The sequence below is a fragment of the Paramormyrops kingsleyae genome, chromosome 2 (assembly GCF_048594095.1).
Source record: "Paramormyrops kingsleyae isolate MSU_618 chromosome 2, PKINGS_0.4, whole genome shotgun sequence".
Taxonomy (NCBI): Eukaryota; Metazoa; Chordata; class Actinopteri; order Osteoglossiformes; family Mormyridae; genus Paramormyrops; species Paramormyrops kingsleyae.
In genome coordinates this window covers 8,786,579-8,813,973 of record NC_132798.1, presented here as the reverse complement: position 1 = coordinate 8,813,973, position 27,395 = coordinate 8,786,579, and the positions used below count along the sequence as shown (strand labels likewise).

The 27,395-nt window shown below is 39.3% G+C and overlaps 1 protein-coding gene across 6 annotated transcripts in view; it reads left to right on the top strand.

The window, feature by feature from the left end:
• LOC111838941 (zinc finger protein 462-like) overlaps positions 1–27,395 on the top strand; it is a 46,490-nt gene that overhangs the window by 529 nt on the left and 18,566 nt on the right. For 3 of the 6 annotated variants that reach the window (XR_011984724.1, XM_023802427.2, XM_072704906.1), the window contains one exon: positions 26,693–26,898. Coding sequence is in view for 5 of the 6 variants with exons in the window: in XM_023802427.2 (XP_023658195.2) it covers positions 26,715–26,898 (184 nt within the window). In the remaining variant the exon portion in view is untranslated. Of the gene's footprint in view, positions 1–543; positions 699–14,215; positions 14,330–26,692; positions 26,939–27,395 lie in introns of those variants that run through there. The other 3 variants (XM_072704913.1, XM_072704916.1, XM_072704919.1) reach the window with 3 other exon arrangements.

Sequence of the window (27,395 nt, the reverse complement as noted above, 5' to 3'; positions counted from 1 at the left end):
TCCTTTCTTTCCTTTTCTTAGTTAAGACCAGTCTTGGTGACTTGAGGGACTGAGAGCAAATTAGAAATACACCGACAAAGCGATCGTTGGAACACAATCATTTAATGCCAGTCTTATTGCAGCTTTATATTTCCTTCCAACCTTTTTTTGTACATTTCTAGCTCGGTAGCTTGCAAGCTAACTACGTATTTTTGGAAGTCGAAAGCTAAAAGCTAACTACTTATGATGGTCTCCATTGGAAGCAGCGCTGCATGATCCAGCAGTGGGACAGTTGATTAAATTGAGCAGATATGTTTCGGGATCTCGCTTTCGCCCGTCTAGCTGCCGCTGACTGATTGAGCGGAGAAGCCATTGCACTGTTAGGTCTTCTCTCCGAGCAGCACCAGCTAAACGTCCTGAGCCTCCATTAGTGACAGTACGGCTTCGCCGCTGGTCCATGTCCAGACATAAGCGGAGAAGCTCCGTCCAGGTTTTTTTTTTGCTGGCTTCTCCTGCTAAAGCTACAGACCTAAACGTGTGGATTTTTCCTCTTTCTGGGCGAGCCAGAGCACCTAGTTTTGTGGGATGTTTCTGTTTTTTTCTTGCTTTTGAGATCGCACTTAGACTTCCTTCTTTTTGTCTCCCGGTCAGCCGCACACTGTCGCGGTAGCAAGGCTGAGGTTTTGGAAGGGGCTGTGTTGTCAGTGCCATGAAGTCAGGTATGTCATTGTGGGCTTTACCATAAAATGGAGGATGGCGCCTCGGTCTTTTAGGAACAAGGACTAGGGGGAATATCTCATACAAGGATTCACGTCGATGTTCTCGTTTAGCTAGATATTAATGATATAGACTGCGCATAATCACGAGTAATAGGACACTGAGTGTTGCGAGATCTTTTTTTTCCTGCTGGTGTTGACCTGTCATGTATAAGTTTTTCTTCCCAATTGCTATGGACTTCACAAGAAAATGGAGGGCAGTAGGGCTTCCAAAGTGAAAGGGGTTAGCAGACAGTTTGGTGTGAGAGGAGACGGGATGAGACAGGAATGTTAATGCTTACCAGTGCAGTGGTGGTAGGACCTACAGGTGATTAACATTCAGCCGTGGGTTCCTCAGGAGCTGGGAGAACTACCATCTTCAAGACTGTGAAAGTTCACCAGCTTATTGTTTAATGAATTTCTCAGCATGTATTTTAGAAGTCCATTGATATAGAATGTCGTCAGCATTGGTTGACTTTAGAAAAGCCAGACAGCCAGCATTCCATTCAGGTCTACATGAAAATAAAGAGCAGAGCATGTATGGAATGGTTATTTTGGCTGTTCTTGCCAATTACTATTCAGTTGGAAATGATAAGGAGAAACAATATTTTTTATTTTGCAATATTTATTGGAATGGCCATTGCTCATGGTTGGTTTGGGCTTTATGCATGTTTGGGGATTTGGTTGTGGTGTGAAGGTTTTTTGATAGAACAGTGTACTTATGGAGAATTGAAATTACAGCTTAACCAACTTCATTACCTGATTATGGTTGAGCTGGTGTTGATTGCAGTGGATCTGCCTGTAATTTTTGACTACATAAATGCAATGTAATATATGTAGATGAATGCCTGAATGTAGTGGTTGTGTTGAGAAGTGAAAATTGACATTTGTGTTTTTTAATTATTTTTTATATATGGAGGAGGATGTATGTTTGTATTCTGAATGACCTGGGGGAAATTGGGAGTCCTTTTTACTGCTTACTGAATGAGGAAAAAGTTAAGCCTAATGCATCTGGATCTACAATATTATGTCACCATTGGGGCAAAGTCCTCTGGGGATTGAGGGACTTCTGCATTATGGCTGACTTCAGTGAGATCCTGCTGGTAAGGAGAGCAGAGTCTCTGCAGCAGCCTTCTGGCCGGAGAGGATCAAAATGGAGGTTCCTTTAATTGGAAGCTAGGTTGTTCATTCCTGAGCAGTTTCCTTCTTCTAACACCTTGTTTTAAAATCATATGCAGTGGGTTTCTGATTTATTTATTCAAGAGCTCCAGAGGCAGGATTCTGTGAACATGATTGATTTGCATGCGTCACAGCTTTCACAAGGTCAGAGAGGAACCATTTTGACTCTTCCTAAAAATCACTAAATGAGTGTTTTTGGGATGCCATTGTACCCAGAACAATTGTAGTGCGTCCTGGCAATGTGAACTTTCTCCGTTCACATCTCATTTTAATTTTGGTTCCGTTTGCTGGTTTTCTTGTCATTCAAGCATCTCCTTTGTTTACTATTGTTCAGCTACAGCCATAAACACATGACCTTGAAGCTCAGACTGCTTGTGGTCTGAAAAACTGAACATGTTCTGCATCTCTGCCCATCATTATTTTGAGTGTTTTATACTACACTCAATATGTGGGTTTGCCTCTTTGATTCATAAGATATTACATTAGGCATATGCATGTTCATCTTTCTTGGGGGTAGTGGCAGTTGTCAACTGGGAGCTTTCAAGATCTTATGTAGGATATTGGAAACCTTTCTCAAAACTAGACTCTGGTGAACAGAATCTACAAACCAACATGAACCTTACAGGCACGTATTGTGGGTACTCAAATATTTTTTGTCTTTATGTGGTATGTAATGTTAGCATGAAAATGTGAAAGCCTGTATATGAATTTTAATAATAATATCAATAATATCAAGTTCATGATGATTCATAATGATTTATGTTTGGAGAAGATGCTGCTTTTTTGGAGGGTTAAGACTGTACACAAAGTGGTTGAAGATTAAAATAAAAAAGTAGAAGCGTCTGAAATCCACTCAGTCTATAAATTCAACTGAATAGTAAATATGTCCAAATTCAAAATGAGCAGCTTCACAAATAAAGTGAAGCTGTGTTTTTCCTGCCAGTTAGGCTGGAGGCATTGCAGAGTCTTGCTTGACCAAAGTCTACTTTTAGAGAACCCAATGAGGAGATGGTCTCTGCATTAGTGGTCGATGACGTCTTTGCTCAACTAAAATCATCCACAGCATATTTTCCACTGTCTACAGATCTGCATCTCTGAATTTCTGACTGCGACTGATTCATTGATTAACCTTTTTGCTTTACTTTTGATTCTGAACATGATTGATTTGACCCATTTTTAGTTTTGATGCATGTTTGATGATTAAAAGCACTAGATATGTCATGAGGTTTTTTTTTTTTTATATAATTGTAATAGAATTAAATGTAATCATGCCCAGTTAATGTATTTGATTTTCATTTGCAGCTCCTAGCCTCTGAAAAATTAAATGAATGATGAGACTAATCATATTTTATGTGGACCTGAAGCTTGTAATCATTAATAGAAGGTAATAGCATAATCAACCCTATTTAATTAGGATCTTTGTTAAGCGTGGCAGAAAACATGGACCATGTTTGGGAAATGTCTCATAAGCACATCCCATTGTTGCTTGACATACTTTTTTCCCTTTTTGAGTGTTGTATATAAATTCGAAAAAGTATTATTGCTTGTGTGGTTTTTTTTTTGTCTCTGGTTGCCTTTGTCAATGCCATTGTGTTTGGCCTTGGTACTCTTGTATAAGGCCAGTCAGTATCTTTTTGGGAAAAGCACCAACACTTTGTGCAAAATGATAAATACGCTTTCCATATTCAGATAAACAAACAAAAAGGAAGAATCAGATCTTTTATGCATGAAACTGATCATGATACATGCCCTGCAGTCTTTACTAGCTGTTCTTCAGGCAGTTTTGATTGTGATTGAGCAGTTTGGTCTAGTTCAAACCACGGAAGAAGGTCATTTTCAAGGGTACCTGTGCTGGCAGCTGGACTTGGCAAATAAACTGTCAAGGACCACATTTAAGGAACGAGAGCCGTGAAACCAGTGCACAGATGGTGTGATGTCATGGCACTAGTGAAATGAATGATATTGCCAAGTAACACAAATGCTTAAGGCAAAAGTAAACGGTGGTTAGATGCTGTTGCATGCTAATGAGTTTTGAACTACTGATTTCAGGAAGAACGGTTTAGCTTTTTGCCAACGTTTGTTTTAAAGCCTTGACTGCTCACCTTTAGTTGGCACTTCCGTTTCCTTGAAAAATATTTATCTGCATTGAGTCCTCAATACATTTCTTGCATCCTTTTAGTTTACATTGGGGAAATATCCATGGAGGAACCCAAAACCAAAGCTGAAGTGAATCTTAAATGTGAACGTTTTCTTTAGTCATACGTGTTATTCAGATCTTAGATTGATTTGACCAATTCTTAAAATTAGTAAAACGAATGAATTATTTTAAACGGAGAATATTGTATGCTCTGGCTAAGGCTCTCTGCTGGTTTGGTCTAATTCAGATACTGCACTTGGTTCCAACTGTTCCACAAAAAGTAAAAGTCACCTTGCAGGGACGGAAACGTCTGTAAATTAATAACCCAGTTCACAGAAGGCTCCATTATAGAGGTGCTGGTGCAACCAAGTTGGATCACTGTTCCGTTTTGCAGAAGTGTGTTGCTATGCAGACGTAAGCATCATGTGCCGTGGTTGTAGTTAGGAGGTTATCAGGCTATGAAATACTGAGTTTGAAATGTTTGCGTTGCACTGAGACACATTGGCATTATTTCTATTATTGTCACTGTAGTACTAAAAATCTGCTTAATTCTGATGTGCCTTGTTCAGTTTTGAGATTAAGGCAAGTAATTAAACTGAAACAAAGTTTTTGAACTGCTAGAGCTTACTGAGAACCTCAGTAGCAAATAGCTATTTGCAGAGATGCTTTATTTTGTGGTCTAACTGTCAGAATGTTCCGGACAAAACTTTTGCATGCTGTAGAGCAAGAATGCACCCCATCATGCCACTGGTGCTTTCATGGTGGTCAGACAGCAGTCTTCAGCGCAGCTCAGCAGTGAAAAGTTTTATATAGCTAAAAACGATATATGTGATTTTTCGCATAGGGTTACAAAACTGTCGTATTAAATGCAAATTAGCTCTTGCATATTTTTAGTTTCCAACTTAAAGAATTTACACAAAGCAGACATCTCTATAGTTTGTAGTTGCCAGCCATATGTCTCAGGTTTGCTGCAGCATGTGACAGAACCATACAATCTGCACCACTGACATAAATTAGGTGCAAGCAAAAGGTTAAATGGATCGGGCTGTAGTCGCCGATACTGATCAGTTAAATGCCTGGATTGGCTCCAGTTCCAGTCTTTGATATTGGCTGAGGACATCACTGTTCTGTAAGGACTCTCCAGTGTAGTTTTAATGTTCCCTCTACATCGAGTAGTATCACAGAAGCAAGCCTACCCAGGATTTCTTGTTTTCCAGTTATGAAATGTTGCAGTGGTGTGTCTGTGAATATAGTCTGTTTTGTGAAATTTATTTCTCTCAGATCTTTGGAGAAGGAATATACTGCACTGGCTGGTCAAAAGGCCGAGGGAGTCTCTTCTGTCCATAAGACCAACTTTCATGTTGCAGAACTTCTGCATTCAGCATTTTGTAGAGTACTGTATATAATGTTAGGTTTTTGCTAAATACAAAAACCCTATTCATTTACACACATTTTCCCCATAGGTGCTGCTTATGTTATTAGTGCTAATGTTTACACATTAAATGGAATATGAATTGAGTATCTCACTTCCTTAGATTAGGTACATTATGAATCTGCAACAGTGTGTGTTGGGTATTTGCAGAAGATATCAAATCTAATTGAATTTCAAGTATTGTTGCCATAAAGGCCGAAGTCAAGACAACCATCCGTTTTGACTTGTTGACATCATGAGTGGTTAATAATTAGTTTTTCAACTATTCACACAATTTGGTAAGAGTGTAGTAGGGATTTTTTGCTTTAATAAAAGTTGAAAGCCTATTTAGTAATGTCTCCCCATTCCTTTTTGCAGAATAGCTCAAGTTTACTCCATCTATGAAGAGACCTTCTGTGTACTCTCTCCTCTTTTAAGTCAGTACACAGGTCCAGGTCTGGCTTACTGACATTTATGGGATTTATGGAGGAAAAAAAAAATCTGCCTTGGTCAGGCAATAACAGACTTTCCCCTATGGTTTCATGAATTTTAACGTGTCGTCTTGTATGATTAAGATGGGATTTGATGTTCTCTCTTGAGCAAAGTGGCCTGCCACCAACAGCCAGGAATTGAAGACGCCACATTTGTGGTTATTTGCATAGAGATACCGGTCTACTCTGAAAACCCCAGATGTTGTTGGTTTCTTGCTAGTTTCCCCTCTTTATACAATCACCCATTTTAGAAGGAACCTGATCTAGAGAATGTCCTGCTGTGTTACTTCTACTAATTCATTAGGGTTGTGTCTCTATTCCATAGTATGTTTGTTTTCCTTATCTTCACATTTCAGTAATAAGAATCCAAAGATCTTATAGCTCAAAGACTAGTTTGTAATTGCCCTTTGTCTTTGTGTATGGATTTGCATTATGTAACTAAAACCTGTAGAAACCCATTATTTTCATCAAATCAAACGACTTCAGCTAGTTTAATATCCGGTGAGATTGATTAGTTCTGCAGTTACAATCCTGTTTTCCTTTACACTTTTATGTCTAATTTAAAAATGGGTGATTGTTTTAATGGGTTACTGTTAAAATGAAAGTGAATAAAGGCTGAACTTAATGGGGTTTCAATTAAAGCATCAAACTAGACATTTTGAGCTTCTGATTGTTTATAATGACTTCATGGTGGATAAATATTTGAATATCACATCTATTGATGGAACATTAAGTTGCTTTGGCCCATATTCCAGTTTCATTGAGATTAACTAGAGAAAAAAAGTCTCTTGAGAACAAGGCTGGACTAAGTTTGGTCTATTAGCGTTTTCCCCCCAAGTTAAGTGTAAAACAATTTGCATAATCTTCTCCAAAGATCTCCGACAATGTGTGTCATGCAAAAGATGCACAATTTGTGAGAAATTAACATCTGATTATTATTATTATTTTTAAAATTTTGTTTAGTTTGAGGTAGTTAACAACATCCGAGTACAGGTAAGTGCAAGATTTGGGAGATAATGTTGAGTATAGTGTATGTTACCGGCTCAGCCCAGATCTATTTGATCCATTAGCTGACCTGAGTGAATGCATCACAATATGTTACTCCACCCCTCAAGTCATATGCATCCCATGATGCTATTTTTCATTCCTGCTGGGGGGGGTTTGATGTTTCTCCAAACCACAAGGCACATGTCAATGGGAGGTATGGAGGAGGAGCACAAGGACAAAATAAGATTGTTGATGCAACAAGTCCAGACTGTTGATTCCATGCGGTATTTGGTGCAAGCAGTGGCAATAGCCTATGGTGTGACACATAGTTGGGTTTGTGTTTTTCTGTCCACTACCTGTATTCTGTTGTAATCTGACATTCTGGCAGGTTAGCTGGATATTAGATGTTGGTGTACATTTCTGTCAAACTGGAGTTAATATTGATATCCAAAGTATAAATAGGGAAGAGTCTTCACCAGTAAGGGTAGTTGGTAGGGCTGACTGATTTGATTTCACATTGTGATTATTTTGACACTCATTGTGATTGCGATTTTAATCTCTGATATCTAACTATGGGATGTACCATTTAGTATTAAAACTCATTTATGTAGTCTAAAAACAAATGGCACAAAAAATCATATTATGGGGATATTTGCCAATTTTCATTTACCCACTCAAAATTAATAAAGCAACAAATACTTGAATTATTGAACACCACTAATCTCTGGTCAAGTGTGCTCATCAGTTTCTGAATTCCCTCTTTGCTGACGGCATACATGAACACCATGTTCTTAGCTAAGTAATATGTAACAGCGTCTGTGATTCCTTATGTCTCCAACATTTTCTCATGCAGTGTGATCCTCACAAATGCATCGGTAATTGCTTTCTGCGATCAGCCCAGCCAGGCTTTTGGATGGGGCATTTATATCTGCGTTTTCCTTTCTTGCGAGACGTTAGTTGTGAAGTTCTGAGAGTTGTCTGAGATGTTGACACGAGTTGGTTGTTTCCTTGTGATGTATTCACTTTCGCCTCACACTTCTTGCTCAATACCTTCGTCTGAGTGGTGTTGCTGCATTTAAATCCAGAGTACTAACAAAATTACAGAAGAGGACTATTTTCCATCCCCTGCTATTCCTATTAGTATTCAAAAAATGCCAGATTAGCCTTTTGTCAACGTACAATGCATTGATTGGACAGCTTTAGCATGAGTTTTACATGTGCATAGGTCATGTGTAGTAGGCTGCAGGCAAAACATATTAATTCACGTGGCAACTGGAGGCACAATACGTGTTGCCAGTAATAAATCGCAACCTTTTTTCTGGTTAGATAATTGCACGGGTCCATAATGCAGTTGTGATTTTTAAGCAATTCATTGTGCACTAATAGTTGGACTGATCAAAGCGAAAAGATAATCAACAATTAGGATCCAGCACTGTTGGCGCTGGACCGCCTAATAATAGTTATTACATAGTTTGTAAGGTGGTGATTTTACACACTCAAGCTTCCAAGAAGTATGCTGATTAAAAAGCAGTTGTTCCATTTCTTTAGCACAATCTCGCCCAATGAGGCTGGTTTTCAGGAAAAAGGATATAGAATTGTCATTGTATTGACATAGTTCTGATAGCCATGGATGCTTTTCAAAGCAATCATGCATAATGGATAGATGGCAGAGGTAGTCTGTAGTCTAATTTAAAAGACCCTTGTTCTGAAGCATTTTATAGGAAAGATTAAGCGATAGTAAAGCTGTCTATAATAGTTTGTGACTTTCCAAATAGCTGAGAAACAGTCGGTTGTCATCACACAAAGTTACCAGTAAGAATTAGAAAAGGAAAAGTAAGCCTAATATTTAGACATTTAGAGATGGATTTGATGTATGCATTTTCTTGTTTAAACAATGATTAACTTATTTGAACAGTAACACTCTAGTTCCCAGCCCTCTAAGAAATACCTGGTACTCAATTAATGTGAACCCTAAGCGCTAATTGAAGCGTGCTTTTGTTCATGCATTGCAAGGTTGAAGAACTGTATTCAAGGCTCAAATTATTTTCTGCTTCCCAAGTGTATAAGATGGGGACTCGACTTGACCTTGCTACTAAACTGACTTGTGACCGCAACTTGCAACTAATTTTTTGACTCAGACTTGACTCTGACTCGTTAAAAGCGGCTTGTGAACAATATGAGTCTTTAAGGCTCTGTTGAAATTTCTACACATGCGAAGCAGACTGTACAACTGTCCCAAAACCATAAAGGCATTAAACCCATCACTATGGGCAGCTGTGCACAGAGCATAGGAGCTGGAGCCTCAGAAGCGTGATATCAGTTGGTATCAACAAATAACACGCTTTCTCTGTTTCGTCACTAGTACAGATTGTGGACCTGATCTGACAAAGCGCGGGATATTCCGAGTTTCATTTTACATTAGAAGGCACCACTTAGGCATGGGCGTTGCTTTAACCTCTTTCGTAAATTATATATTTGTGTGTCTGTACACACACACACGTACACACACACACACAAATTGTGTTATACTGTGACACAGATCGGCATAGATTGCCGTAAATCTGATAATTTCAGATATCTCCCCAAAACACCTTTTTGTTTCTGACATTTTCTTCCAAGTCGGGCTGTATTTTCTTACAACTTAGAAAGTGCCTGTACCCCTTCATTGTGACCCTGCGTACGGCATGTAGTGTTAAATTATTCAGCGTTCTGTCACGCATTAAAATTTTACGGTTTTTAATAAAGTAAAAACAATAAGACGGCAAATAATTTGGTAGAACAATAGTATCACTGACTGCTCTCCCATAACTAAGAGAAGTATGACTGCACACATTCTGACTTTTTAACATTGAGTTTGCGGTGTTACTGGCATAATCAGTTATTTAATTGTACATTCACAAAAGCTGAGAGAGAAATCAATTTTATCCGTTAGAGTTTTTGCTTTAGAACGATGTGTAAAAATGAAAATCATGATTTACTCTAAACATGGATTTACTTTAACAGCACGACAAATTGGGTCTGGGTTATATTCATTCATTAGCCAATCATATCACTTTAACGTAGTTGAGGGCGGAGTCTGGCATGGTTCGGTCTGGCTCCAGAGCAAGGCCGGCCTGCCGTGCTTTCAGGACAGCAGTTTGCACATACACGTATGGTCCAACACAGGAATTTATGCCAGAATTTCCTGCAAGGGATGTCATCATCATAATGCTATTTTTGCAAAAGTACTCCTTTTAAAATCTACAGTAGAAAAGTGTTTCCGTTCTTACTAAATTTTATTGCTTCAAAGGTATTTGAAATGGCAAATACTTTGAAAATGTGTATAAGCCTAAGGAACTATGAGACATGCACTTTTTAATTGTTCAAGTGGTGATTACCATTTAGTCACATCAGTCACTAATAGAAAAAAACAAATGGGCGATAAAATTTTTGATCAGTACTAATGTCAAATTGGAACCATGATGGAAACTTGAGATTTGACCCGGACTCTAATTTTGAGACTTGTGAACATCTCATGTAAGAAGGTTGCATATATTAAAAATTAGATGTTGACCCTCAACATAAAGACAGCAGGCAAAATATTGATATTTATAGATGAAATGGCTATCGAAAACCTCCGTAGCTAAAGGTATAACGTCTCACATTTTTATTAACTTAATGGCTATAGTAGAAGTCACCACCAAGCAAGGTAAAGTTTGCAAATACTTGTTGCCATAACATGAGGACAGATGGTTCTAGAAACCAAAGCACCTCCAAGAGTTTTTGTTGAATCGGTGTCCTACAGTTGGAAATCTCAAGAGCTAGCTAGCATTTTGGGGATTATAGATTCTCCCCCATTGTCATCCATGGGAGTCCTTGCTAATATGTATGGAGATGAAACTCCCCTGAAGTACCAAGACATTTTGGAACATTTGGCACCTTCCTATCTCTAGTAAGAGACTATTTCCCAGAAAATGGGAAGAGAGGGAGAGAGATAATTATGGAACCAATAAATTGCTTGCTGACTGTAAAATTACTACTTGGAGCTTAATCACTTCTGTATTTCAATCCATTGGGATGGTAGTTGTGGTTTGAGATTAAGTAAATAAATACAGAAACAGAAACCATAAGATAAAGAAGAATATAATGACCACCCCCCCCCCCCCCCCCAAAGACAAAAGTTTAGAAGCCAGCCAACGCCAGAATATTTACCTTTTTATCAGAATTCAGTCAGAAAATGAAGCCCAGCTCATGTTTTTGTTTTCCTCGTGAACAAAGAGGGCACTGTAAATAATATGCTAATATATGCTGGTCTCGTATAGCTGGTTTTAAAGACACTGAGAAAATGACCTGCTGTAAATCTGAGAAGGACAATTGTTGAAAATTAGCTTAAGACCGTATGAGCTGCCAGGGAGTGCAGTACTCAACAAGGGCAAGAACTTGCAAGAGATCCACCCTGAAGATAGGTTTAGCTTCACTTAGTTTCTGTATCTCCAAAGTCCGGCACCCTGTGGAACCAGTTCATCAAGATGTGAGAGCCAGCTATTGTCTCAAGGCCTGAATATGTTGGCATGAGTTTTCTGTGCGGATGGAAAAGTATTCCAGAGAAAGAAGTTGTCATTGTAGGATTTTTCTGTAAAGTACACTGGTTCTGTTCCATCCCTTTCCTTACAGTTATCCTGCTGAGTGGTAAAATAAGCATTTATTGGTGCGAGGTGGAGGAAATGGTATAAAATCAAAGTACTTACAACTTGGTTTCTGTAAAATGTCCAGAAGCAGTTGAGTAACAGTTGGTTATTGCACAGACTTCATGGCAACTGACTTGTCATTTGACATCTTTAAAAAATGCTCAGAGGGTTCCAGAAAAGGCTTCCTTCATTTTCTATTTCAGCTTCATTGTTGCAATGACAATAAATTCTAAATGTGAAATATGCAGTGTTTTTGACCTGCTTCTATGTAATCACCAACAGTATTAATGTGTGGCATGGATTTGTCTGAGGAAGCTTAGAATAGGCTTTAGGGATTTTAGACATTTTTAGACAAGATAATGAAGTCTTAACTCGATCTATAGTGTTCTCAGCTGTTATAGCTTAATTATATTGAATGTATAAACAAAAGTGTTGATACGATTGACAAGCTTTTGTGTACCGTTTATGTATCTGTGTGTGAAGCCTTCCTCAAGGGAGCAGATCAGAAAGCAGTGCCTTTGGTCACACTCCATTGTGGTTACAATGGTACACATTTCCCGTAGTCACTTGATGTTGCTACAGTGTTCTGAACTTCAGTCTCTATTAATGCGTTCATTGCTTGAAGAACATACATATATATATATATGAAATATAAAAAACAATTTGATTCCCAGGAAAAACTATTTGGAAATAATGGTTTAAAAGAAAAACAATAGCTTTGGATTAATCAGAGCAAAAATCAATGAAAAATAACTGAAGGTAATATGCGATGGTTAACTGGCGTGCAGCTCCAAAAATAATGAGGCATGAAGCATATTGTACTGAAAGAAATTCTATTACCATTGCAGAACCAGGCAGTGTTTTTTTCCACAAATGAATTGTAAATCTTTAACGTACATACATGTCCATATGCGAAGACCTGTCTTTAAAGTAGTTACAGTACAGGATTTTCTCATATTTAATAAAAATTTCATCATTATATAATCACTGCTGTCATTGTACTGAAATAGTTTTTGCAATATTTAAATATGAAAGAAGCTGAAATTATATCGGTGTTGGATTTCTCAGAACAATGCAGGGTCGTTTTGTGGGAAGCCCTGAAGTGATGGTTCAGTGGTTGGACATCTTCCCAAATAGAGTTGCACATGGTTGGAATGAGATCATTTCACAGAGCGTTTTTCCAATGTCCATACATGCTTCCTGGTTGTGTGTTTTCTGTTTAACGTACTTCTCCGTTTCAGTTTTGAATGCCAGGCAACAGTCTGGGTAGAAGTCGGTCAGTAGGTTTGGAATTTAGCAAGAATTCATTCTGGTAAAGGTCTGTGTTTTTGGGTCCATGTTATCTACACAGAGAGAACAATGGATATAATCACTGAAGTATTCATGCTGCCCACTCTTCTAAATCCTTGGTGTATATCTGTATAATGTTTAGTTGGTCCAAAAACCATATACCTTGTAACGTCTTTCATATTTTTAATATTGGTAAAATATGCAAAAGTAATGCCTTTAGATGCTATTTTATGTACCCAGTTGTGTGGGGAAAAATATACCCTCTAAAAATTCAGTTTTTGTGCATGTATATCTGGTCATTTTAAAATATTGTCATTGGATTACGATGATGAAATTTAACATAACACTGCTAAATTGCAAATAATTGCAGTTGTGGCTTTCAGCTGTCTGTACATCTGGGATTTGCCTTGACCCATCCAAAGCTCCCTCAGTTGTTTTTTGATTCTTCTTTTTTTGGTGGTTGTCCTGCTAGATCCATTTTTCTGTGTCAGCTTCAACTTTTGACAGATGGCCTACTTTTGTGCTGAAGTTATATGATCCGCAACCTGCAAGTTAGCTTGTTAGCTTCATTTAATATTTATTGTTTGTTTAATGTGTTGGGGTGAAGAGGATTGGAAAGGTAACTGATGCTGTCTTTGAAAAGTCCTGAAAATTTTTATTAAAGCCCAGTATCATAAGTTTTCCCTGAGACGGTAGTCTTTCATTTCTTGATTTGTTACATAAATGTTTCTTTTTAAAATATTTCTCAGTAATGTATTGGAGAAGCTTGAATACCTTGTTTCCCGGAGCAGATCTGAACCTCTGAAGAAGATTAGTGGCCATCTGCCTCATCCAATTTCATTTCTGCTTTTTGACCTTTTGTTTTGACAGTCGAAAACAAGAAAGGAAATGGGCTCGTATTTTCATGTTTGCCGTTGTACCGACGTGTTTTGTTATGTTGCTATAGCTTGAGACTTGTCTCTGACTAATCAACAAGGATCTTCGACACCATCCTCTCAGGATTTTAATAGGATGACGGAAAACAAAAAAAAAAAAAAAGAAATTAGCTCATGCTTCCATCAGTATTTATATTTTTTTTTCCCCCCAAGGTTTTGTTGTGAGGCAGGCAGCGTCCCCCGTGCGAGTGGGCAGTGGAGACCTGAGACCCATGAAATGGTGGTGTCACAGTTCCGTTCCGAGATGGCAGCTAGGGCAGTGAAATGGAGGGAGCTTTTCTGCAGTGCTGACACTTTGGCTGCCTTTGCTGTGACATGCGAGATGTCTCCTCTCAAGCTAAACGGAGCAGGGTGGTGGGGGTGGGGGTGGGGTTGGTGGTTGAGCAATACCTTCTGTACATGGACTTGTAAGCTTGATCATGCATTATGGAGCTTAAGTGCATGGAGTCTTGTTTGGCTCACACTCCTGGAATCATAGAGGGTTGTCTTGACATGTGGGTAAGATGACTGTTCATGTTCTATAGGCAGTAAAGTCACGAGAGGTCTCTGCAAATAAGAGCAATTCAAATGTTGCAATGTTTGTAAGCAATAAATGTAGACCTCTCTAATAGTCAAGCTATTTTTAATTTACAGAGGTTCTGTTTGAGGAGCATGTTGCAGTACTGTACATGTGTATTGCTGGATATGTTTGCAGCATTGATGAAACCTGATTGTGTCATCATTGCCTTTCATCGCAACATCCTGAGTAAAAAGAGGAGTACATTTCTGGTGAACGACAGAAAGCCGTCTGGGCTGCACTGTGCTGTGGCGTACTGTTGCTCCATTCATCCATGCCTGAAATCAACCATTGTCCTTGATGGGAGGTGGGGGGGGGGGAGCATGCAGGGGAAAAGGCCCCGTCTTCTCTTATAGGATATCATCAATGTGCTTAATATATTCAGCAGAGCTGTGTGGAGTGCAGCGGACAATAAGAAGTATTAAAGCCTGTCTGGTTAATGCCAGGTAGCCATCTGTCAGGCCTGGTGTGGGCTTTTATGCTGCCGCTTTCAGAGTTGGTGCCCAGACATCAAAGACCAAATTACATATTTTTTCCCTCTTTGTTGGATTAACAGAACCTCGAGGCTCCACCAGTGGAATTTCTGAATCTAGTTTGGCCTAGTCTTTCCCATCGTCACTGTGCGTAACGTGTGTGTCACAAATCTGATTGCTCCTAGTCTTTATCTGTCGTCTTTGTTGCACCATTTCATTACGCTAAACAACATACCTTGTATATGGTCCCATCCCTATTGACGGAACAAGATACCCCTCGATCCTCTCTTGGGCGTGTCGCAGCTGCCATGGAGAGGTGCTTGTGTAAGGTTTCGAATCGTGGCGGTTTCCACCACGGCGCTTTGTAGCATTCTCTCCAAATTCCACACGGAGGAAAATATGGCCGCACAAGTTAAATATAACTCTGTATCTAAAGCAGTGTCCTGAATCCAGCCAGGATTCCAGGCCCAAGTCCTTGTGTATTCTTCACCGAGTGACATCACTGAAGGTCATATAGCAGAGGAGCTGCCATCAAGAGGGCATCAGCGTGTTTTTAGAAGTATTTCCTGTTATTTGCTTCATCGCTGTCCTAGTTTAGTTGGCATGTGCTTCCTGGAACCAAATTTTAAAGAAGAATTGAAGGCATTGGATGCCCCCCAAGACCATTGTGTTGCTATCAGGTCTTTTTAACATTTAAATTCCTTAGAGGCAAAAAATAATTGAAAGAGAATAAAGAATTGAAATGCATGAGCCTGATATTGGACAGTGTAGATGTTGTGATCTGCAGTAGCAGCCAGGTCGACTGTTTCAGAATATTCATTCATTCCATTAGCAGCTAAACTGATTTTGAAAACAACCAAAATTCATAAGCTGGATTTTTAAGCAACAGTTGGCTGTTAGGCCTGGCTGCCCCATGTGTGTGTGCAAGAAACATCAACACATGCTTGTGTATTACCTCTGGGTACTGAGGTTTGAGGTGGGGATCTACAGCAAATGCATTTTTAAATATGTAAGTAATCGTTATTTTATTCCGTTTTGGATTGTTTCTGTACGAAGCTCAAAACCTGGGTGGATTTAATAGTAAACCCTGTTTCCTTTGGAAAGTCCAGTCAATCCCATCCTGATCAAGGAGATCAGGAAAAAATTCAGAAGTGTTCATTCCATTTTCTGTAGCCTTCCAGTACATTGAAAAATGTCTGATAACATAAGCAACAGTTCATCACTTGAATTAAAAAGAGAACTCTGTGGCAAGAATTCTTTAAGATACACTGTCAAGATGAGACCAGACTGACAGCAGAATACTGCAGTCCATAAATATGTGTTTGGGGGAAAATCATATTCTCTGTAACATTGCATAGCTGTTTAAATTTGATACTCAGTCTGACTTCAGTCAGAACATACTTTCACGGTCCACTCCCTTGGTAAATGTTTTAAAAAAATAAATAAATTTGATGGATTCAGTGTATTGGTTGAGGTGGACAATGCTGCTGTTCATTACAATGAACTCCTGAGGAGTTTTTGGTAGATAACCAACAGCTGAAGACCTATGTTTGTCCTGTTTTGCTTGTGCACTTTCTTGGCTAAATGTCAGCAAAATGTAACACAACGGCTGAACTTCCCCAGTATCTATTATTTTCTTCTTTATTGATTTGTTTAGACGGCTTTTCTAAAATGGTTGGAAGGAGACATTGTACTGAATTTTCATGGAACTTGTTGTATAGAAACACTTCGTTCAATAGCAAACTTCTTCTCTAAAGAACTAAATTATTCCAGGTGTATTAGTGTTTTTTTTTTTTTTTTTTAAATAAAAATTCTAATATACCATAAATTATGCTACAGAATTAATTTGACATAAGATTTTGCAATGTAAATTGCTTACAACTCCTTGTATTATGCATTGAGTATAATTTCTTTGGCTGTAATATGTTGTATACAATTGTATAACACTTCTATAAAAACATTTGCTGCAATTCTTCCCATTAGCTAAGGTTGTTGAAATTTGTGAATATTTTTAATTTAATCTTTTGGCGCAGTCTTGTGCTCTTTATTGAAGCATGTTTCTGGCTCATGCTGTAGTAAGCTTTATATTTCAGATGTGATTTTTCCCCCCATCTTTAGCATACTAAAGATAATGTGTATTAGGATTTAAATGCTTTTCTGTTATGCCACCAATTTGTTCATTTGCAAGTAGTTCTCAGCTTTTTCCATCAGTGGAGATACTTCCCCATAGTGATAGTGGGTGGGGTGGAATGCATCTATGAGTGTTTATTGTGGTGAATAGCAGTAACAGACCAGTGATGAAGTGTTTATTCTGGATATCTGGTTACTGCTGCTTGTGTTACCTAAAACAAAAGGTAGATGCCAAACGCACCGGCTGAATGTAAGCACACTTGCATGACTTTAGTCTTATCTATGATGTAAACTGTACATACTTATCTATTAACAGGAGTAGGAATTTGAAATATTTGGGTCCAACCACATATTTTACTAAAATGCAGAGAGGGTGAGCACTTCAGTTCAGCGAGTGAGGTTCCCTTTGTCAAGCATGGAGGAGACTGTGTCATGGTCTGGAGTTACCAGCTCTACACTGTATGGACATTGGGACACCTGGCCATTCCACCTACAGGAACTTTTATATCCCATTCTAAATCCATAGACATGAATATTGAGTTGGTCTCCTCTTTGCAGCTATAACAGCTGCCCCTCTTCTAGGAAGGCTTTCCACAAGATTTTGGAGTATCTGCAAGAATTTTTGCCTACTCATCCAGAAGAGCATTTGTGAGATCAGGCACTGATATTGGGCATGAAGGCCTGGCTCATGATCTCCATTATGTTTCATCCCCAAAGCTGTTTGATAGGGTTGAGGTCAGGGCTCTGTGTGGGCCAGTCAAGTTCTTCCACACCAACCAACCAAACCTGCTTCCACCCAACCATATCTTTATGGACCTTGCTTTGTGCACTGGGGCACAGTCATGCTGGAACAGAAAACGGTCTTCCCTGAACTGTTCTGGTGAAGTTGGAAACATAGAGTTGTCAAAAGGTCTTGGCATGCTGAAGCAGTAAGAGTTCCCTTCCTTGGAACTAAGTGGCCTAGCCCAATCTCTGAAAAACAGTCCCAAACCATTATCCCTCCTCCACCAAACTTTACAGTTGCTACAAGGCAGGCAGGCAAGGAAAGTTCTCCTAGCATCTGCCAAACCCAGACCCGTCCATCAGACTGCCAGACAGAAGTCTGATTCGTCACTCCACAGAACACATTTCCACTGCCCCAGAGTTTAGTGGTGGCGTGCTTTACACCACTCCGTCCGACACTTGGCATTGGGCTTGGTAATGTGAGGCTTGCATAGAGCTGCTTGGCCATGGAATCCCATTCCACGAAGCTTCCGGCTCGCAGTTTTTTTTTGCTGGGGTTAATGCCAGAGGAAGTTTGGAACTCTGCAGTAACTGAGCCAACACAGCGTTGGCAATTTTAGGCACCATGTGCCTCAGCACTCGGCGACCCCACTCTGCCGTTTTACATAGTCTGCCACTTCAAGGCTGAGTTTCTGTTGTTCCTAAACACTTTCACTTTGCAATAATACCACTTATAGTTGACTGTGGAATATCTAGCAGGGAAGAAACTTCACGAACTGACTTATTGCAAAGGTGGCATCCCATGACGGCACCAAGCTTGAATTCACGGAGCTCTTCAGAACGGCCCATTCTTTCACAAATGTGCGTGGCTAAGTGCTTGATTTTTATACACCTGTGACAATGGGTCTGAGTGAAACACCTGAATTCAATGGTCAAGAGGCGTGTCCCAATACCTTTGTCCGTATAGTGTCGCATGCTTCAAAGGTCATGCTGTTACATCAGGATTATGGAAGAAAGGAAAGCGAAGGGCAACTAAAACTAATGACCCAGTCTGTCCAGTCTGCAGATTATGATTACCAAAGAACTTGGCTGGGATGAGTTGGACCAAACAGTCAAATGAGAGCAACCCATAAACACCTTACTTCTGAGAATCACTGCAGAGGAGCTGGGATTTGGGGTGAAATCCTGTTGAAACCAAATGCTTCACGCTTGCTAACAATGCAAATTGTAGCTAATTTTACGGTATCCCAGATTTGTATATGGCTTTCAGTGTTCATGAACACTTCTTTTGCAACCCTTTTGTATATTGTGTTTCTTATTTTTAAGTATTTATAGAAAATGTCATATAAAGCAAAAAAAGGTTTCCAGAATGTGTACAAAAACTTTTGCTAGATGGTATGCATTTATTATGGGCCAATTGTTCAGACTGTAACACCACAGAGTAAACTGTCCTCCATTATTCTGTTACCAGACTTAATTCTTAAGAAGAATTTTGCTTGGCAGTGTTTATTTAGATTTGTATCACTTGGATACTTTTCATTAAGAGCAGCAAAATGTGAGACTTAAGGTGATTGTGAACATGTTTTTGAAGCTATTCTGTAAAATGTAGTAGAGAAGGCGTCCACTTTAGGGAATGCTTCGTCCTTGGTCGACAGAAACGAAAAACAAATCCCCTGAAAATGTAGAATTTTGTGAGAGCAGTCAATGAATTTTGAAAAAGGGAATTAAAGAATTTTTCAACTTTGTAATAACACATTGGGTGCTGACTTCTGGAACCTTGGATATTATAAAATCTAATTGGCCTTTAGGCGTCAGGTGGGTTGGTGTCTCTGAATTACTGCTGCTGTCCTATGTGGGTGTGTCTGTCTGCTATCTTATACACATTCCTGCTATTGGCTTAAGGCTTGCAGCCTGCATTAGTGAGCTTATGGGAGATGGATACGTTGACATCGGTTTTTAATTAAATCAGCCTTAATCAATCATTTGTCTGCCGGTTTAAAATAATACAGTGCAGTGTGTTTAACTGCATTTACTACCAAATCTAATCTCATTCTGAAGACATGCCAACTGCCATGTGACGTGCCACCCATGGCAGGTGGGAATGAAGACTAATGCCCACCCTCTGATGTGTGTGTTGACGGGCACCTGCTGCTTCGTGCTCTACAGGCTAAAGGCTTCATCTAATAACAAAACATGCTCTGCCCCTTGTTTGTGGTAGTACTCCTCTTTACTTATGGTTCCCTTTCAACAAGGGAAAATGTCCCAGAAGCAGCTAGAAGTTAAGAAGAATGGTTAGGAAATGGCTTTCAACAAAAAAAAAGTGTTAATAATGGATTGATACAATTTGCATTGCATGTAGTCATTTTTGGAGTTTGTATGTTCTTCCCATAATTGCATTGAGTTTCCTTCAGATACTCCCATTTCCTCTCACAGTCCAAGAATATGTGGTTGGATGAATTGGTGACCCTGAAATAGGGAGTGTTTTTGGGTCCCGTAATGGACTCCATGGCTTATCCTTATGACCGGTTTCCTCAGTCTGGCTCTTGGCTCTCTCTCTGCAACCAGTTTTAAGTTATTGTAGAAGATGTATGGATGGATTTATATTGATTCTTATTATATTTAAATTTAATAATTAAGATGTCAGATTAGCAACCAGTTTCTAACTTGGCTCTATTATTTTACAAACCTGCCGTGTTATCAGATTGACTTTCATCTTCCATTTCTGAATATTAAAGTGATTGTTCGAGAGACTAAATGTAGTCTCTACACAAAAAATAGTTAACTAACAATATAGTGCCTTTTAGAATTATTTACAGTAGCTGGGTCAAAAGGCAGCAATGATTGTTCGCTTCTATGTGTAATGTGCAACGGTTATAGTATGGTAATGTGTCGCACAAATCAGTGAAGGAAACGCCGGATTGGGACTGCTGTGTTCAGACAGCTTCAGGGGAAACTGCAGGATCAGCCGCCTGGATAGTATGTTAGACCAGTCAAAACTCCATCGGGGGCCATATGCTAATGTGAACCTCGTGTGCCTTTTTGTGGAGGCAAGAGGCGATACATTGTAGACGCCAGTGGGAGAAAATTCTGACAGGTTACACACACTGTGCCGTAAAAGAGAAAGTGACGGGGGTTGTCGTGGTTGTCATGAAGTTATCGGTGCCCCTCCAGCAAGAAGAGCAGACGCGTAGACAGGCAGAGGTCCCAACTCCTACTGGCATGGAGCTTAGTGCGAAATATGTAGCTTAGCTGAGCCAAGTTTGATAAAACCAAAAAAGTGTGTTTACGGTGAGCATGATACTTTTGTATATTTTAAATGTATTCCATGGACATTAATTAGTTCATATTCAGATGCTTTTAATATATTATTTCTAGTAGACCAAAAAATGAGGTAAGCTTGAAGTTCTGCAGCAAATTGCAAAGTTCTGATTTGGCTATTCCCCTGAGCACCACTGACTTTGTGTTCGCAAATAAAATCTGCAACCTCTTTCTTAAATATGATACCAGCAACTAGGGAGTATTTAATATTGATCCTCATCTCTGCGAGGGTATGATGTAATCTTTAAACCACTCTTGCAAAAGACAATTACTTTTTTGGAGGGGGAGGGGGGTCGAGCTCTTCTGTCCTTCATAAGCGCTCACAGGGTTCCATGATGTGATGTTTCTCTTAGAGGGGGGGGGGGGAAGGGGAAGGGGACTAAAATTTTAGATCTGAAATGAGAGCTTCTTGCCATAGTGGTGCACCCGTGGAGAAAGACAACTTGTGAACAAAACCCATAATCGGCTTATTGAGGGCTTATACAAAACCTTCCTTTCAGCCAGAGCATCTGCTGCTGGCAGGCCTTAATGGAGGTGCGAGTAATTGTATTATGGACTAGATAACAGTTAAATGTTGGAAGATTTTGGTAGGGGGGGGCTTGGGCTGGCTGTAGTTTCCAGGCGACTGGGTCATGCAGCCATGTTTACTGCTTCTGTTACCCCTTGGGTTGGAGTCAACTGTAGATGTGTGCCAAACTTGGGAAATGACGGAACCTTGGACATACTGTGAGTTTTCACGCCCCTTGTCAAGCTTAGCTTGCAGTTCACATTTCATCCATCATCCAGTTTGAAGAACATCCCTCGTGCCCTGCATGTCCAAGATTTTTGTGTTCCCCTAACACATTAAAGGAGCGCTTCTCTGCATGGAACAGCCTCCAGGCTGGCATGCCTTCCCTATGCTGAGCTCTGCAAGTGCGGGGACTTGGGTACATCTGGCAGATGGATTTCACTCTGACAAGGCAGAGCGAGAGGATTAGATCTTCGGGGCCATGTTGTGAGCTGGCTGAGCTACCTTATCAAACATCTCCACCTAAAATGGCTGCCCTTACAGCTCATAGGGTCTGTGGCTCGTCGGCGCTCAAGAGGACAAAACATGCTCTGCCCCTTGTTTGTGGTGCAGTAGTACTCCTCTTTACTTATGGTTCCCTTTCAACAAGGGAAAATGTCCCAGAAGCAGCTAGAAGTTAAGAAGAATGGTTAGGAAACGGTTAGCTCTTTCAGCAAGACGGCATGGGGAACGGAGACGAGTGTTGGGCAGGCTTTGCTTATTCTCTCCTCCACCCGTCTTCACTTCTTGTTATGTCAGGCAGAATCAGCCAGAAAGTAGTAGGAAAACTATTTCAGAGATGTTAAATACACTCATATTACTTAACTGAGCAGGTTGCAAAGCTGAACTTCCTTCCCCGACAACAGAACAACACAAAAAACCACCCTGTTCCGATTATAGAAATTATTTGAATACTTTTAAGCACTTATAAGGGTCATGTGGTGGTTTGTGTTAGATGTCAGGTCACAGAATTATATAGTCAAGCATTCTGGTTCATGTTATGATTTTAATTAAATTGAATTGAGACTAATTTGCAAATTCTAAAACACCATATGTGAAAATATGTGAGAAATGGCAGCATTAGCGTTCAGTTTGAATGCCGCAAAAAACACATCTAAGATGGGAAAGAGCTGTCGTGCGATTGTGCAAATACATTTAACATGAAATAGGAGCTATCTCTTTAGAGACTGCCGAAAACTAAAGTAAGTATCGGAAGTGGATTAGTCACGTATGGCCAATGCCCGATTCGTCAAATAGTTCTGAATCGGCTCCGATACTGATCTGAATATCTCTATTTTGAAGTTTCCATTCTTGGTGTAAACGTACTCAAGTCACCTCTTCCAAGAGACCGATGTTACTGTAGTCAGTACATCCAGACAGCTCTTATGACCACAGCTATATTTAGGAAGCGTTCTGGCTTTTCTTGTACATCATGTCCTTCAATGTCAGTTTCAAGATGACATACTTTCGGATAATGCCGTTTTGAAATTTAAATGCTTTATGCTATCTATCTATACTAATCAGTTGAGATGAACAGATTACATGAGTAATCAACTACTGGTTTAAATTCAAGGAAGATATATATTTTTTTTTTCCATAAATCATCTTTATGTGCAAAGAACTTTTGGCCCCATTGGTGGTTGGTCTGGCCAATATGGACCAAAAACCGTACCTCAATATTTTTAGCAGAATACTGAGAAGCGATTATATTTTCATGTTTTTCCAGAAGTGGGCTAAATGTTCAGTTTTGTCAAGAGCACATGTGAGATGTCACAAACACATTCATTAAAACAGTGTGTGGCCAAATGAGATTGAAATACAGGGTTTTCTTCCCTGTTTGCAAATATATAACTAACTATTCAGTATAAATATTTCCTTTATTCCAATCACAAGTTTCAAAATAAAGACAAAATGATTTATGCCAATATCAGTGTTGCATGGATCAAATAAAGCAGCTGTGAGTAAAAGCATTTCACTTCATGTCCAGTAACAGTCTTTGTCCCCCTCAGTTCAGGATATTGCCCTCAAAACAGAAGGTGAATGTTGAGGAGCAGAAAAAGATCTCTAAATCTAAAACCTATTTGGCTAATGGCTCTAAAAATGGAAGCCTCATAACCATTGTAAGTGCGCTTAAAAAGATTCTCAAATTAACCTCATCCTATAAACAAATATTTCAAATTACAATATTTTAACAATGTTTTTAAACTAAATGAATTGGATAACAATGTTTCCTGATGTTTCCCCTCAATTAGCTTCCCCATGAGACACTGCTAACTGAATGGTTTGATTTTAGCTGTGAATTCTGTGCGACATCACTACCGAAGCTCTCGCGTTGTTTACAACCAGGAAGGAATACTATTGGTCTCTTAAAAATCTTTAATAGAGCCAAATTTTATAGCACAATGTATGAGTATCAATATAAGCAGTATTGTGTCATCCTATATCTTGTTTTGAAAATATATCGATATGCTGTTTAAAAAAAAAAAAAAATCATTATACTGCCTAGTACTAATTGGAGGTACTGAGTGGTACAGTGTGCATTTGTATTGTGTCCAGTCATGAAATGAAGGTAGGCTCTTGTGTACCAGTAAGACCAGGAGCCTACAGTCAGAATGGGCTTAGGTCATTGCAGAGCAAGTGATTTATTTATTTATTTATTTTAAAACACAATTAGTAAATAGTATGATATGGAATTTTAAGTTAATGTCAGTTCAGTACATACTGTCATGGCACATACTGTAGGAGTCAAAGTTGAAATACAGACTGTACTTTCAGAGCTGGGTTGCGACAATGCTGGGATTGCAGCTGGGTTGCGACACTCCTCTGTCAAGTAAAAATGGTGACATATGGAAGGCAAGGTGCTAAAAGTCTCTCAGGCAACTGCTGAAGAATTTGAATTCATCAGAATATCAATGTCATATTTTAGACGACAGTCTATTCATAATGAAATATCACTCCAGTTTGCCAGTGAAGTTTGGCTAGAGTTCTTTTTGTATACAACCTTTGATACTGAACCTATGGACTACACTTACGGTGAGGGAAATAATTATTTGACCCCCTGCTAAATTCTTAAATTGACCCATTAATAAAGAAATGAGAATTCTATAACTTCACTGGTAGGTTTATTGTAAGAGCAAAAGATAGATCAACAAAATAAGCCAGAAAAATCATTATGTAACAGTTACAAACCAATTTATCATTTATCTAGGGAAATAAGTAGTTGATCCCTTGGAACACGTGCTTTAGTACTTGGCGTAGCCATTGTTGGCAAGTCGGATGTTTCTTGTAGTTGGTCACCAGGTTTGCACACAGCTCAGCAGGAATTTCCATCCATTTCTCTTTGCAGATCTCCTCCAAATCTTTAAGGTTTTTAGGCTGTAACTTGGATAGACGAGGCTTGAGTTCCCTCCATAGGTTTTCTATGGGATTAAGGTCCGGAGACTGGCTAGGACACTCCATGACCTTAATCTGCTTCTTCTTGAAGCAGCTTAGGGTTGTTGTCTTGCTGGAAGACCCACCCACAATGCATTTTTAGTGCCCTGGCTGAAGGAAGGAGGTTCTCTTCCAAGATTTTATGCTACATGGCCCCATCCAGCTTTCCTTTGATGCAGTGCAGCCGTCCTATACCCTTGGCAGAAAAACACCCCCAAAGCATAATGCATCCAGTAGGGATGGTGTTCCTGGGGTTACAGTCAGCATTCTTTCCCCTCCAAACACAGCGAGTAGAGTTGATGCCAAACAGCTCGATTTTGGTCTCATCTGACCACATCACATTCTTCCAAGCCTCGTTGGAATTATTCCGGTGTTCTCTGGCATACTTCAGATGGCCTTCATGAACAGGGGTACTTTGTGAGCACTGCAGGATTTCAAACTATAGCTGAATACTGTGTTACCAATGGTTTTCTTGGCAACCGAGGTCCCTGCTGCTTTGAGATCATTGACAAGCTCCTCCCGTGTAGTTCTGGAGTTAGCCCTCATAGTTCTTAAGATCATTGATGCCACACAAGACGAAATCTTCCTTGGGGCCCGAGATCCAGGGTGGTTGACAGTTATTCTGTCTGTCTTCCATCTGCAAATAATTCCACCAACAGTTGTCACTTTCTCACCAAGCTGCTTGCTGATGGTCATGTAGCCCATTCCGCCTTTGTCAAGGTCAACAATCTTGTCTCTGACGTCCTTAGACAGCTCTCTGGTGTCTCTCATGGTGATGAGATTGAAGATCTAGAAAGGCTAGTGACCAAAGAATACTCTTTAAACAAAGTAATGCCATTAAATGTGAATGCTGGCTTGGTATCTGTTAATAAAGTACTATTTGTGTTGTGTTAATTTCTTGCTGACTTGTAGGGGATCATACTTATTTCCCTAGATAAATGGCAAATTGATTTGTATCTGTTACATAATGATTTTTTCTTGTTTTTTGTTGAAAATCTATCTTCTGATGTTGAAATAAACATACCATTGAAATTATGGACTCCTCATTTCTTTATAAATGGGTGAACTTAGGAATTCAATGGGGGGTCAAATAATTATTTCCCTTATATGTATGTTACACAACAGATTATTAAAGATTCAGGTCTGGTATGGCCATTTATCTTCTGATTTTGGGTGGTTCCGTTCTATCCAAAGGATCCCTAAGACAGGCTGTGAGTGTGAAGAATTACTGTCTTAATTTTGGAGTCCTGACAAACCTAAGCTGTATTTCCTAATGTAACTAAGCTGCAGAGTGTTTCAAGGTGCTAGAATAAACCAATAATTCATCCTCATGATTTTGTTTAATTTTTGGAGATAAATAGTGCAGGTAATTGTAACACACTTGGGACATGATGATCTACAGCATTAGTTCTCGGTTCCCCATGAGGGGAAGAACCTCGTAATTTTAATGATTGTTTAAGCTACTCCTAAAGTACAGGGGTAGGGTGAGCATAGATCCTACCCCAGGGCACAAAAGTCTCAAGGCAAGGCTAAAAACAAAGCTTGTAGATACTTTCCTCTTAATGATCACAATTTCAGAATCACAATTCATTAATGGTGGTGTTGATTCCTCTGGGAAGTCTTTTGACTTCTGTATTTCTGGAATTCATCTTCAGTGAAAGTGTGTCGTCTTTGTCTGGCAGTTTTCTGTGGAAGTCCAGAGTGATGGAAGTTCTACAGTGTGATGGCTGCCATTTCCGGGCTGATTCATACGATGACCTCAAGGCACACATCCAGGATGTTCACACAGCCTTCTTGCAACCCACAGCGGTCGGAGACAGGAGCCCAGAGCATTCTGGGTCCAACTCTCTCAACTCGTTCCACCAAACCGAGGACGACGAGCAAGCCGGTATTATCTCATCGGACTGGTTGATATTGCTCAGGAATGGGTAAAATATATATATATAGCAAATGTATTTCCATAAATGTTTTAAAAATATGTATTTGATTATAAATACAAAATACCCATTCATGATTGTTTTAAAATACAAAAAATAGTGTTTTAAAAATATTTGATTTGATTTTGAAACAACAATATTCGTTTGCAAGTATTCTTGAGGGATGGTTAGGTTATTTTTTTTAGTGGCTAATCAACATCATAGAAAGCTCAGTTTATTGCTTTTTTTAACAATAGAAGACAATGATTTTTGTATTACCCGTTGAGGTTTTAACCAATCCAATAACCAAGTATTAAAAGACATTTTAATTCTTTTTAACTAAGCATTATACCCCTTTAGGTTTATCTCTTAGCTTGTTTAATCTATTTGTATAAGTACTGGTATGGGTCAATTTCAACGATTTTATTTTCTTTTTAGCTTTGACATTAGCTTGTAAGCTGAACCGCAC